Genomic DNA, 14,973 nt, shown 5'->3' with positions numbered 1-14,973 from the left:
CCTCCAGCCCTCCAGAGCTGTGCAGGAAGGAGAGGTGAGTAAACAAAATGAACCTGAGGCGACTCCGTGTGGAGCCGCCTCTCCAGTTCGTTGCAGCTTCAGGGCCACCCGCACGATGCCGAGCGGTCCCTGAGCCTCCACTGGCATAATTAATGCTGGGGGAGAGCTGTTTCTGCCGCCATGCAGAAACGGTCATACTTCCTCGTTCCATAGAATCTCTCTCAAGTTAAACACTTATTGCACACAGCCTATAGGAAGATGGAAAGAATGGAATTCACAGTGGATTCTTAACTGCTACTTTCATGGCCAATTTGAAACCAGATTATAATTACAGTGCTGACAGATGTGACTCAAACTCTATGTATGGAGTTTGAGAATTTAATTTCTGAAAGTTAGGATTGTATGTTTTAATGGGGCTTTGAACCCCATTATGTAAGCCAACCTGGGACTTCAGTGTAGGGAGGGGTATAAATGGAATAAATAAATAAATTTTTAAAACCACATCTCTTAAAGTTCAAATATATGTTGGGTATATGTGGTACATGCAGGATTTTGGTTAACTCAGCTTTCAGTAGGGTTGCCAGACCCCCTACCATGGGTGGGAGATCCCCCACTCCGACGCTGTTCAGCTGGCTGGTAGGGCTCTTACCAGGTTCAAATTGAGGTCTAGGCCTTGATGCTGCTGGAACCTCAATGTCACTTCCAGAAGTGACATCATCACATTGCGGACAAAGTGGGAAACACTGAAATATTTGGGCAAAACTCTAGACTTTGCAACTGGTAAGACCCCCTCCTCACATCTGCTACTTGGCAGGGGACCCTACTTAGCAGTGAAACAGTGGCACACAACAGACAACCCTACTTAGCAGTGAAACACTGGCACACAACACAGGCTCAGAGGCATTCCACGTGCCCCAGGGTGGTCTGTTAGAAAAAATTCAAATGGACGGGGTAGGCCTGCATTCAGTTTTCTGCTCAGCCATGGAAGTTCACTGTAAAAATCAACAGGAGAAGTCTAGAGGTGCAGTAAACACTAATAACATTTTATTCCAGCATCCCAGAGCCTCCTTCATCAGATGCAATGCAGGGACTCCTCACTAAGACATCCTTCTAAACAGAAAGTTATGAAAAAATAAATAAATAGCAGAGATGACGGAGCGTGGAACGTGGAAATCCCAGGCACAATAAATTTGGATCTGTCCCTGGTCTCAATCTGATTAATCTATGCCACAGTCCTGTGCATTATTGGAAATCTCTATGCCTGGTGCTTCTGCACAGAAGAGTAGGATGGGGTTGTGGTCAAACAAGTCTCACGTTACAACTGGGTTTTGCCAACTCCAGAATGGGAAATCCCAGGGGAGTGGAGTCGGAAGTGGGGTTTGGTGAAGAAAGAGACCTCAGTGGGGGATAATGCCATAAAGTTCACTCTCCAAAGTAGCCAATTTCTCCAGGGGAATTGAATTCTGTAGTCTGGTGATCAGCTGCAATTCTGGATTATTTTTAGGCACCACCGGGAGATCGGCAACCCTGAGGCCTCACACCTTCCGCTCTCTGGTTACCCAGAATCGAGGCAGTTTCACTTTGCCAACAAAATGTGGAGGGCAGCAGTGGCGGAAGAGGGGGAGAGACCCCTACAAATCCACCCCAAGGGCCCAAAGGTGTCTCTTCGACCTCATATCTGTGGTGGGGGAGGGGGGCAGCAGGGTCTGTCCTTGCCTGCTCCCAACCCCTTCCCTCCCAGCTTTGTTAGCGGTTCTGAAAGGCTATTTAAAGTAGCGTTAATGAGCCCGCTGCTCATGCGGAAAGCACAACGCCATGTACTGCCATAAAAGGGCTCTTTTATCTCTGGGGCTTGGGGGGCTGAGGGGGAAGGAAGTCAGGCCTGACTTCCCTATCTGCCCACCCCCCACACCAATTCCCATAACCTTGCTTAGCCTCTAGGGCCTCATCAGCACCCACAATGAAGGCACACACCCCCCCCCGCAAGCCCCAGAAAAGGAATCCTGTTCTCTCCATCGCCTGCCCCCACCCTTATAATGTCCTATTGTCTGGTGCTGTGGCGAGGGTCACCTCCACATGATCCCTGGGTGACCGAGCCCTGACCCCTTACCCCCACCCCATGGAATTGGTATGCATGGGAAGGGGGAGAATAAAACTTGGGACTCTTCCCCAGGAAGAATAGTGACAGCTGCCTTCAAGCAGGGGAAGGTCGCCTAGAAATTTAGTGTTTGTGGGGAGGGGGAGGGGCAGGAGAAATTACAATCTAAATATTAAAGTTATCAAATGAAATATGCACAATGCATAAAGCCTCCTTGGCCTGCTTCTGATGCCTCTTTCTTCTCCCTCCGATCCCACTGCTATTTATGGCGTAGCATCACCTCAAATACTTTCATGTAGGGCTCTCTGTTTCTAAGAGCATTTATGGTAAATAACTTTTATTCTTTTAGACACTTCCATCCGGCTTCTCTGCCCACTTAGGACCCCAAAGCAGCTGATAATATCATTTTATCCTCCTCCCTTTTCTCCTCAAAACAATCCCAAAAGGGAGGTCAGGCTGAGAGGAAGTGTAAGCAACTGGCCTGTGGATGCCCAGCAAACCTCCCTGGCAGAGGGGGGACTGGAACCACCATGCTGGATCAGACCAGCGCTTTATTTAGTCCAGCTTCCCATTTCTCATTGTAGCCCATCCGGTGCCACGGGGAAGCCCACAGGCAGAGCCCATTAGCAACTCCCCTTTTGACTGTTCCCTCAGCATCTGTCAATCTGAACTCCGAGGTCACATTCAGCGATGGCGACTACTGTTGGTGAACTCTGTGCCTTTGTCTCTCTTTCCCTCAGGCCACTGCCTATATTGTTCGCTGCCTTCACTCTCTGGAGCTTCCCTTCTCAAGTGAAAACCATCCATCATTTGCAACTGGATTGGCTTACCCACAAAGGGAAATCCAGCTGCAAATAATTGCTGCAGTCCTAACCACAGTGCAGTACCTTAGGATATGTAGAAGCAGCTCTGCTCCCAGTGTCCCTTCACCTCAATCCTTCCACAATTCCACTCCTCCCCCCCCCCCCACCCCAGACCTCTGAATGGACGTGCTTTAACTTCTCCCAGTGCCTGCGGCCTCCTTCCTTCTCAGCTTTCCTGCCAAAGGTTATCTTGAGCCTCTTGTTCCTACAACCTGTGTGATCTTCTCCTTCCAGACTCCCATCAGGGTTTTGATTTCTTGGTTCCAGGCTCATTTATCTGGATTCAAGGTGGACGATGTGATGTGAAACACTTCTTCGTCAGCCATCTTGCCTATGGGCTTCCTAGCCTGTTCCCCTCTAGGCTCCCCAGCATCAGCTCCTCCTGCCCCTAGGCCTCACGGTTTCTCTCGAGCTGAACTAAAGGTGAATCCCCAGTGATACCAGAGTAACCCCCTCTCTTTATGGTGCAGCATCTCTTTCAAACAACAGAAAAGGGGGAGAAACCTCACAAATTTCATTACTACAAACATACAAACTGTGTATGATTTAATAACTTGCTCCCATATAATCAATTAACAATTCAACACACCAACAAAGGGTGCGTGCATGTGGTTACTCATTGATATATAGCAGGACACACACACACACACCCAATGTGGTTGCTGTGATGCCACAATGCCTAGCAGCTCTTTTTCTTGTTTCCACCAAGTGTTTTTAAGAAGTAGACAGGACCAGAAGGGCTTTTGCTCAGCAGGGCTTCTGATCAGTGGCTGGAGATTTGATTGGCTGAGCAGATTTTTAAAAAATGTTGTGTTTTGGCAGCTGTTGGCACCACAGCACGAAGATCTACACTTTGTTACTGAAGTTAAGCTGTGGCACTCGTTTTGTAGCTGGCTCTGCCTCCTGCAGCAGCCATTTTGTTGCAGTGCTCGCTATGACATGTCAGAATTCCAAATGGGCCTGCACTCACTAAAAGATTGGAAACCTCTAATAGACAGCTACAACAGCTGTTTCAGAAACTCTGTTACACAGTACTGCTCTACCTTGTTTTACTCCCAGGTCATTTCGCTACCAAAACTGGAGATAAAATCTAGAGGACTAGAATGGGGACTAGAAGATCTAGGGGACTAGAAGGATGCAGTGTTAGCAGAGGATGGTATTGTTTTTCTCCACAATTTTTACAAGAAATACAAGGGGATGATAACACATGTCTTGAAATACCCATGTACATATGCCAGTGGCTCCCCAACTTGGGTGTTTAAATATGCACGTACATTGTTCACAGATTATGTGCTTGTTGCAAGAAATACCAACAAACCTGCAAGCAGAGTTCCAGGAAGAGCTTGGTGTTATCCTGTAATTACAACTGGAGCAAATGGCAGCTTCAAAATGTAGACTTTATGCAGGGGTGGCCAACCTATGGTGCTCCAGCTGGTGGGCAGGGGTTGCCCAGCCTGGTGCTAACATCCTGCAGTGGTGGCAACCACGGCTGCTCCCGTGCTCCTGGCAATGTCTTCGGGGAGTTGGGGAGACCTGCCAGCAGCGGTGCGTCTGAGTCCTGGGCAATGGTACTCACTCCAGGGATAGGGCTGGCCGCCATCCCAGGACAGATTTATACCCCATTTTTCTTAACCATAAGAAGTCTCAAAGTTGCTTACACACTCCTTCCCTCCCCTTTCCCCTAACAGACACCTTGTGAGACAGGTGGGCCTGAGAGAGTTCTGAGAGGACTGTGACTAGCCAAAGGTCATCCAGAAGGCTTCATGTGTAGAAGTGGAGAAACAAATCCAGTTCATCAGATAAGAGTCCACCACTTGTGTGCAGGAATGGGGGATCAGAACCAGTTCTCCAGATTAGAGTATACTGCTGTTAACCACTACACCATGCTGGTCAAGTGCCATCAAGTCATAGCTGACATAACTTGTCTGTTTTTGGAAGATTTAACATTCACTGGGAATTTATTACTAGTTACAGCTTCCTAATGAAAGTACTCTGGGTAAAATACCTCTTTGTAACCCCCTCACATCTGAGAGTGTACACACTTTTCCTTCCTACATGTGTACAGAGAAAGGCTCCCAAAGAGATGACACCATTTTCCAGAGGGAAGCAGACAGACAGGCAATGACGGGAAGGGGTTGTGGATCTTCTGGCCATCTGGAGCACAGCTGTTTGCAACATGAAAAACCCTCCGGTTTGGGGTGAGGGGAGAAGAAGAGAAGGCCTCCTCTCCCCTCCCTCCCTCCCTGCCAGCTAGCATCTGGATAAGAAGCAAAAGCATCAGGGTCCTGGGCCTACGCCCTCCCCCCCACTGACAGACCACACAATTTGCAGCCACATCAGACCAATCTACACAGTCTCTTTGGAGGATCAATAAAAGCGAGTACCGTAACCTTCCCTGTTCAGTTTCCATGTGAGAAAGCCAGGCAGTTTACACAGTGACTGAACAGAGAGTCCTACATATGTTGTGGAATAGAGAGGGTAGGTGTGTGTATTTCCCATCTCTTGCACACCGTAACATGTGGCATGGAACATACTCACAACGTGCGTGTGGATTCCTTAGTGAGCCCACATGTCAGTCACTGTCAGATTCCCAATGATGGAAACAAAGTCTTGTTAAAACAGTCCTTTATCCAGCATCTTGCGAACAGCATGAAAAAGCCAGAACTTTACGAAAGTTCTCCACAAATTCCACAAATGGCACGGCTCCTTGGCGCATCATCATCAGTTCTTTCTTTGCCTCTTCCCCAACAAATGGGCTTTCAAAGCGACGTCGCAGGGCCATCATAAATTCCTGGAAATCACGCAGTTCAGGGGCCCCTCTCTGGAACAGACGGACATACCATTCGGCTGCTATATCATCCAGAGCGGATCCCACCTCATACACTCGCTCCAAGTCATTCAGGTATTGACGGTCATATTGCTGCATATGAGTACTGACTTGCACCAGAAACACAGGAAGTTTCTTCTGGGAGCCATCATAACGAGCTGTCAATCTCACACGGGGAGCCTGACGTAGCTGCAGGAGGCATTATGGGATACCTGTATGGTGGCTGAAATGGAAACGGTGGTGGTGGAGCTGGATACAATGGTGGAGCTGGAAAGACAGGAGGCTGCAAAGGTGGGGCTGGTATCCCCATGGGTATTGGCTGCGCAGGAACGCCCCCGGGGTTGAGCTGGTTGCCCTCCAGCACCCAGTTGCCCAGGGATTGGTGCCGGCAGACCCCCATCTCCAGCGGGTGCTGGCAGACCTCCGTCTCCGGCTGGAACGCCAGCTGGGGGACCACCACCCCCAGCCCCATCTGCAGGAACTCCGGCTGGGGGCCCTCCACCCCCTGCCCCATCAGCAGGTGGTTGTTGAAGCTGTAAACGGACGGCTCGAGCTTCGTCCCGAGCCTGGTTATGTTTGGTTTCCGTGCGGGACACCACTATATGTAACTACATTAAATCCAGGTGCATCTGGTTCAATGCCCTCTGGTATTCAGCCCGTTCATTCTCCCAAACCACCTCTCGACTCTGGAAGTGACACCACATCTCTGTGTCGCCCGACTTCGCAGGTTCTCCCGCCATTGCTCCCGCTGGTGCTTTCGCCAACGAAGCCGTGGCCCGGGCAGGCCCCTCGTCCAAATCCAACAAGGGGACTGAAGGCCCAGTTGACGCTTGCTTACGCCTTACTGTAACTCCAGTTAACGGGGCAGCCAGGTAACGGGGGGCTGCAGTAGCTCCCAGTCCTTCCCCCAGTATAGGGGATGAAGTAGACTGACTACTCGCACCAACTCCCAGGTACGGATCACAGGTAGTCAGTCCTGATTTATCATTGTGAAAGGTATCAGACCCAGCCGAACCAGCCTTGCTGGAATCAGAAGGTGTCCCCTCCTCTATCAGGCTAGCCAGGCAGCGAGGAGACAAAGGAACACCAGACAGTCCTTAAAGAAAAGCAACAATGTATTTCAAATGCGCAACTTCAGCTGAAGATGTGAGCACGAAGAGTCGCACAATAAAGGGAGTTCTGGCTTAATGTCAGATTCCCAATGATGGAAACAAAGTCTTGTTAAAACAGTATTCAGCCAGAACTGACTTTTCCCCGCGAAAACTGTCAGTAATATCATTGAGGGTGAAACACCCCCCCCCCATGTGAACCAAAAGCACAAATATGCAGACAGTGAGAGATAAAATGCAAGTCCGTTGGAGTTGGCCTTGACCAACACCTGCTAGAGGAAAAGAGCAGAAACACACTACGTAATATGCAACCAAAATCCCTTCCCCCCAAGCCCCAAAGATGCAAGCGGCCTCAGCACCCCAGAGGCATCCTGACTGTCACGCTGCATATCACCCTTTACAACCAGCCTGAGCAGAAGAAAAAATTTTTTTTTCATTTGCATTTATATATTAAATGCATATAGTGATAGAACAGAATATGACTGCAAGGGGAAGAGGAGCAAAATGTGTAAATAAAGTCATAATTACAGAATTCATTCTGTTTGTTTATTTAAAAGTTGTATATTGCCTCTCCCCTTTCAGCCCAGGGGTGGTTTTACAACAAAACATATGCATACTATAATTCCAACAATAAATATAATAAAAACAATAGATTTAAAAGTATACATTAATTTCAACAATTCCAAGATGACGATAAAACCACTGAGTTCCACATGAACTCTCTAAAAATCAAAGGAGAAAAGAGAAAAGAAGAAAGGGGTGGGAAGGGGGGAGGTTGTTGTCTCAACCACATGCGGGGTGGAACAGCTCAATCTTGCAGGCCCTGCGGAACTGCATCAGATCTCGCAGTGCCAAGGACGTAAGTAAGGGGGGGTCCTCAGGTTCAACCCCCCCATTACATGTCCGAAGCTCCGCCCCGTTTGTGGTTTTTTGTATTTTTAAAATGTTTTTTGGTTTCAGGCCTGCAGGGGGCGCAGTTTTTAGGCTACCAGCACCACAATTTCAGGGAATTTTCAGGAGACTCTCTTGATAACACCAAACAGGTTTGGTGAGGTTTGGTTCAGGGGGTCCAAAGTTGTTGACTCCCAAAGAGGGTGCCCCATCCCCCATTGTTTCTAATGGGAGCTAATAGAAGATGGGGGTTATACATTTGAGAGTACATAACTTTGGATCCCCTGAACCAAACTTTACCAAACATGGTTGGTACCATCAGGAGAATCTTCTAAAGATACCCAGAAAGTTTGGGGCTGCTAGCTTAACGATTGCACCCCTGACAGCAGGTACCGCCAAATTGCCCAGATTCTCCTTTTAAATCCACCCCCTTCAGCATGGATTTAAAGGGAGAATCTGAGGTCCCCAGTTTAAACATTTAAAGTAATGCTGTTTCAGGGTGGGGGAGAATCCATCCCAAAATAGCATCACTTTCAATGGTGTTTTAACTGGGGACCCCAGATTCTCCCTTTAAGGTGGATTTAAAAGGAGAATCTGGGCTCCATAGTTTAAACACCATTAAAAGTTATGCTGTTTGGGAGTGGATTCCAGCATCACAGTGGCTGCCCATTGGGCGGATGGGGGGGGGGGGGTTTGCACAAAACTCAGAGTTTGCACCAGGCTTTCTTCCTCATTCAATAGACAGTGAGCAGAGAAAGAGGGATACAGATTCAAGGTGGATTTTAAAGGAAAATTTGGGCTCCTGAGTTTAAACACCATTGAAAGTGATGCTGTTTGGGGGTGGATTCCAGCATCACAGTGGCTGCCCATTTGGGGGGGACCTCAAATTTTGTACTGGGCTCCATTTCCCCTAGCTATGCCTCTGCCTGGCTAGGTCCAGGGCCAAAAAAGCCCTGGTTGAGACCAGCCAGACTTCTCTTGGTCTAGGGACCACAAATAAATTTTCACTAGATGAACTGAGTGTCCATCGGGGGACATGGTCTCACAAATGCGTTGGCTACAGACAGTTTAAGGCTTTGTATGATAATGCTAAGACCTTAAACCTGACCCAATCCTCCAAGTGGAGCCAGTGCAGCTGGCAGAGCCCAGGTTGAACATATGTTTGCCACGAAGCTCCAGTAAGGACCCTCACTATGGCATTCTGGACCAGCTGGCATTACTGGAGCAGGCCCTGGGAAAAGCGAGTTGCAGTAATCCAGCCTAGAGGTGACCGTTGCATGGATCACTGTGGCTAAGTTGGCTTGGAATAGCTCGGGAGTCAGCTGTCTCACCTGGCAGAGATGGTAAAATGTCATGTGAGGGGCATAATTCACCTGAGCCTACATCGACAAGGAGGCATCAATGATGGTCTTGATGGTCAGCGCAGCCCCTGTCAAGACATTCTCCCACCCCCTACTTGGACCAGGATCGGTGGATTTGCTTGCTGCAGAGAGAATGGAAAGTGGAAGCGGGGCTAGAGGAAAAACGTCTCCACAACAAATCTTGCCACAGCAGACATTTGCCACCACGCAGCAAACATCTTAACTCCCATGCAAATCGATCCCCTTTTACCATTTCCTTTTTGTAGAGATGTATGCTAAAGTTTTCCTGCACTGTGAAATCAACACAATGTAAAATTGAAACAATGTAAAATTGATGGCACTGTGAATTTCAAGATCAATAGATGTACCTTTTAATTCAAAGTGGCAAATATAACATACGTTGCTGATAGGAAATCTACTCTTGTCCTCTGGAGTTCTGTTTCTTATGTGAAAATACAGATAAACTCTGGGCTTAATACTTAAAAAAAAACCTCCCAACATATGGAACCTCCCCTAAATCCACAGAAAAATTACAAACCATATCACATATGGATGGCAGTCTTCATCCAGATGTTAAATTAGACCATTAATCACCTAAAATCCAGTTCCAGATATATTGTTTCCCCTTCAAAATTGCTCTTTCTCTTTTTCCCTCTACTCAATATTGCGTCCAGATCTCTGAAGCTATACAGTACTCTATAAAAGGTGCCATTCTGTCAGTCAAAACCTTAGGATTTAAAGAGAGTTCTGGAAGAGCGGCCAATTTTCTTGATTGGCAAAAGTGAAAACGTTTGGATTTGGAGAGAAATAGAGCAGGTGGACAGGAGGAAAAGCCGAGGGGGGGGGGGGATCCCATCCTAATGGGAAAAGATATGGCTTGGCGTTCACATGTGCCCGCCAGCCAGTTCCTGTGCCTTGGAGCACTGTAACTTCACCTCTTGAGATCCCACAGGAAGCCACGCCCTTTAACACTTTATCTTCCGCCTGCAGATCTGGCCGGTTCAGAACTGATATCCTGAGCTGCCCCCATTGCATGACCTCTGTCTGGCCAGCAGAAAGGATCAAAAGAACTTCAATGGGATCAAGAAAGATGGATTTCTGAAGGATATCCTGTTTTCCTGTCTGGGTGATGGCCTCTTTGGGTCAAGGCAGTCTCTACCCACCCCCCACCTAAACGAACACCCCAATGTCTGTTGCAAAGCCTTGATGTTGTTGTCTCATACTCTGAGGGTCTGACTCGAAACTTAATGTCTGTGTGAGGGTGAGGGGGGTGTTGGAAAAGCCACCCCTTATCTGGATGCCTGCTGATCTGGTGTGCACATGTGTTTTGGCAGACCTGGCTGCATGAGGGTCTGCAAACACATACCTGCTGTGGATACGCTCTTCATTGAGGAATTCTTTTGGCATTGACTGAACAGGTTAATCTGGAAGGGGGTGGGCCGCTGGCAAGTAGACAGATCCCAATCCGTGCAGCTACGGGATTGGACAACAGGAACTTCCGTTTCCAAGGCTGCTTCTATGATTCTACAGTAAAAAGATTCTTTTTGGTGGATATGGTGCCAAGGTGAGGCTAGGCCTGAGTTTCTTTTAACTACTGAAAACTGCAATTTGTTGAGTGATAGCTGTGCAAATGTTGATGGCAGAAAATGGGGACACCATCCTCTGTTCCTATCTGGGGCGCTGGGATACAATCCCCCCTTGTGCCATGAAATGTACGTGGTAGACAAGGGGTCACTCTCAGCCTCATCTACCTCTTTGGGGGTGGGGGGTGGGGGTTTGTGAAGATAAAATGGAATTATGAAGAATTGTGTATGTTGCCCTGAGTAAGATATAATTGCGCTTTGAAGCTATGTGGTGATGGAACTCTGCTCTGCCCAACTGGCAAAAGTCACTCCAGACCAGCACACTTGTGACATCAAACTGTGTTCATTTAGATTTTTATACCCCACTGCAGACCCAAAATGGCATACAACAATGTTCCCTCTTCCTCCACTTTATCCGCACATTCACCTTGGGCTAACAGAGAGTGGCTGGTCAAAGGTTCACTTAGTGAGTTCCCATGGCAGAGTGGGGATCTGATCCCAGTTTGACATTACGCCTTCCCTATGCTGCAGCCCACTAGCCGTGCATGCAGCCCACTAACCAAGCACCACAAACTTCCTTGTCAGTTCTGACACAACATAGCATGCAATTAATGGACCATAAATTGTGTGTGACTGGGATACATTCCCAACACCTACGCTTCCAATTTGCCACAATGAGACACTGCTGGAGACCAACTAATGTGTGACTCTGCCACACATCTGACCATCTAGCGCAGGAGTCCCTAGCACAGTGCCCATGGGCGTCATTGGTATCTAACACTTTTTTTGGCACCCAGATTTTTAGGAAGTGGGTGGGGCCAGGTAGGGCTTTTGCTAAGCAAGGCTTCTGATTGACCACTGGAAATATGATTGGCAGTGTAGATTTTTGAAAATGTAGCTTTGGCAGCAACTACCACCACAGCATAAAGATCTGAACGCTGTGACTGAAGTGAAGCTGTGGCAATCGTGAAGTGAATCCTGTGGCAGCCAGTTTGCTGCTGAACCCACCATGCCATGTTTGAATTCCAAATGTATCTGCCAGCTCAAAAAAGGTTGGGGACCCCCGCTCTACAGGGCATCATGGTATATTTGGGCAGCATTTCCTACAGTACGAATGGTGCCTTTTGGGGAAGAGGCAACAAAAAGTCAAACAGTCAAGAATCAGCAAGAATGGAGGGATGCTGAAGATTCATGCCACGCTGCCCACTGGGGTCAAGGAGGAGTGAAAACAGGCCAACCCAAAAGAGACAGGTGTTATGCAATTGCAAACATAAAAGCACTTACCTGACATACTGCTTTTCACCGAACATTGGCTGCTTTTTCTTTTACGTTTCCCATCCGGCCACCTTTGCAGCAGGAAAAGAGGGGAAGAGGGGGAAAAAGGACAGGGTTTAATTTTATGCAACTTCAAGGGTTCATTCAACCCCATTTCTTCACCTGCCACCTTTATAAGCCACGATGCCGCTTTGCCACCTCTCGCACCAAAGATTCCTCAGCTCACCTTTGCGCTTCACGCAGCCTCATTTCCACCATCCCTCTCCCCTGCATGAAGGCAAAAGCAGAATGAGAGGACTCGCTTCACATTATCTGGAAGGAGCAGAGGCGATAAGAGGACCGGGGAAAAGTTTAAATGTTTGCATGCACTCGCCCCTTCCCCCGAGTTGGGATTCCCATGGTGGCCTTTCTGTGGTCTTAAAACCCTATTATAGCACCCTCACCACAAGCCAGCTGACCTGCATGGGCATTCTGTGGGTAGTTGAATGAGAAAAGTTGAATGCAAGTCTTCCAGAAACTAGTCTGCTGCTCTAACCACTACTCAATGCTGGAAAACCAACAGAGCGTGCAAAGGTCTAGGCTAGAACCTTTTACCCTGATGTGCCTTCTCTTTCCTTCTTTCTTTCCCTCCGGGAATTTTCACACGGGCTGATTAGGAAGATGACTCTAGGGCAAACGGCACATTTGGGGTTTTAACGAGTTGGATCCAGATTCCCAGGATCCAACTCAGATTCCCCAAATGCTTACTTATGACATAAAATACATAGTTCTGAATCCAAAGTGGGTGGACGATGCCTGATGTAAAAAACACAAAACACTGCAATTTAGACAACTGCCTCTTATCCCAGAGCAAGGGATTAAATTAGCTAATGAACAACCTTTGAAGAAGGACATGTGAATTTCTACACCTGCAGTAAGAAAGTGCTTTGGGTACAGAACTGAGTGCTGGAGAACCTTGCTTTTCAAGTCAAACGACAGGCCTCTTGCTGAAAATGTAATTATTCCAGAAAAAAGATTCCTTGAACAGATTGCCGCAAAAGTCTCACCTATTCCGAAAGAGTTGAGAAAGATACCAAATATACCCAGGAGAGGAATAAACCATCTCAGTTGTAAAAACGAGCAGCTGTGTTTTTGTAAGTGATTGTAATCCTGGTAACTATGAAAGTCTCTAATAAACCACTGGAATTGCATATGGCTAAAACTAAATATTTTGGGGGGAGTGACATACATTTGCAACATTTTTATATGTGTGTGTACATATATATATATATTGTTCAATAGAAATACCAATTAATGATTGAACAATGTTTTTTTCTCTTTTAGCAAATATCAGAGCTGATAACGAAAGATGGAATTCTACCTGAAGTCTGAGGGAGGTTTGTGTGTGGGTGTGTGCGTGTTTGTGATGTCATTTCCCGTTTCTCCCCACACAGCTGAACATCACAGATGTTGCACGCTTGAGTGTGCTCTATTCACAGATTCGGTGCAAAGGCTTAAAATTAACTGCAAATCTAGGAACAAGCTGTTGGGAACCTTCTGCCCAAACTAGCACAACCCCATACCATCTTGCTAAGGTATCCACATTTTTTCCCTTTCTTTTTGCTGTCAAGTCACAGCTGACTCATGTTGACCCTAAAGGATTTTCAAGGCAAAAGGTGTTCAGAGGTGGTTTGCCATTGCCTGCCTCCATGTCATCACCCTGGTATTCCTTGGAAGTCTCTCATCCTAGCGAGAGTCAGGGCTGTGACTGGCCCAAGGTCACCCAGCAAGCTTTCATCGTGTGAATGTGGTTTTCCCAGGTCCTAGTCTGATATCTTAATCACTACACCACACTGGCTCTCTAAAGTATCCGAATGGGAGGTGACAGTTCCCCAGGCAGCCCTAAGCCGGGGGGAATTAGACTCTTTATCCTACGCTGCCTCATGTATGGGGAGGGGGTGCAATGGGGGTGTACAAGATTTCAGAGGTGCAAGCCAGGTGTTTGCACCAGCTTGTCTCCTTCCACTCCATTAGACTTAACTGCAATTTGAGTAATTCCCCTCCCCTCCCCTCCCCTCCCCAATCTGCTCTCAGTGTGGGAAAGGGAAGAAGCAAGGATTCAGGAGCCATCAGGCCAGCTTCTGAGAGTTCCCAGCTCTGATGTGCGGGTGGGAGGGAGAGGGTGTTGATTAATGCAAGGAACTTTGAGGCTCAACAATGGTATCCTTTTCTATTTAGTGCATTTTAGTTTACTTCATTTGCACCCCACATTTCTCCATAGTGGAGACCCAAAGCAAATTATGGAACCAGTCTTCTCACCTCTATTTTGTTCTCACCAACGACCCTGTGAGGTAGGCTGGGCTGATAGAATGTGTTTTGCCCCAAATCACCCAGAGCTTCCATGACACAGTGGGGATTCAAATCCGGATCTCCCAGATTTGTGAAAATTGAGTTCCTTGCAGCAGTTATGGTGGGGCAGTGTAATTTCAGCCTGCATATGCATCTGGACTTTTAGGGAAAGAGGAGTGTAAGGTTTTTCCACCACAGCACATCATCTGCCCCAAGCTGAGTGAGGGAATGTATGTGGCATGTATGCGGTATGTTCACTTCACCCCCCCCCCCCTTTCTTGCTTTGCTTTCTAAATTAAATTCAAAAGACAAAATGTCCTTTTTGGCCCAGATTAAAACAACAACAAAACATGACCTCAGTGGCAACTCGGCCAATCAGCTTGCCAGTTGCTACAGCCTCATTTGCATGCTGTGATCCCACTGGGCAGCTCATGCGTGTGTGGAATGCAGAGGGTGGAGCAAGGAAGAGAGCAGCCAGCTTCCCTTGCAGAGCGAAAGAGAGATTCTTAAAAAGCGAATTTCTCACGTTGTTGCAAATGGCATTTATTAAACACAAACATCAGAACAACACAAACCAACCATAAACCCCCAATAAACCAGATGTGCCAAAGCTCTTCCTGGAGGAATGTTTTTTAATG

The 14,973-nt window shown here is 47.5% G+C and overlaps 1 protein-coding gene across 1 annotated transcript in view; it reads right to left on the bottom strand.

The window, feature by feature from the left end:
* THRA (thyroid hormone receptor alpha) overlaps window positions 1–14,973 on the bottom strand; it is a 187,478-nt gene that overhangs the window by 32,975 nt on the left and 139,530 nt on the right. The window contains exon 3 of the mRNA XM_048517822.1: window positions 12,017–12,078. Within this exon, the coding sequence (XP_048373779.1) occupies window positions 12,017–12,078 (62 nt within the window). The remainder of the gene's footprint in view (window positions 1–12,016; window positions 12,079–14,973) is intronic.

The sequence above is a fragment of the Sphaerodactylus townsendi genome, linkage group LG15, assembly GCF_021028975.2.
Source record: "Sphaerodactylus townsendi isolate TG3544 linkage group LG15, MPM_Stown_v2.3, whole genome shotgun sequence".
In the NCBI taxonomy this organism is placed as follows: domain Eukaryota; kingdom Metazoa; phylum Chordata; class Lepidosauria; order Squamata; family Sphaerodactylidae; genus Sphaerodactylus; species Sphaerodactylus townsendi.
The sequence above is the reverse complement of the archived record's forward strand: the minus strand, read 5'-3'. Positions and strand labels throughout refer to the sequence as shown.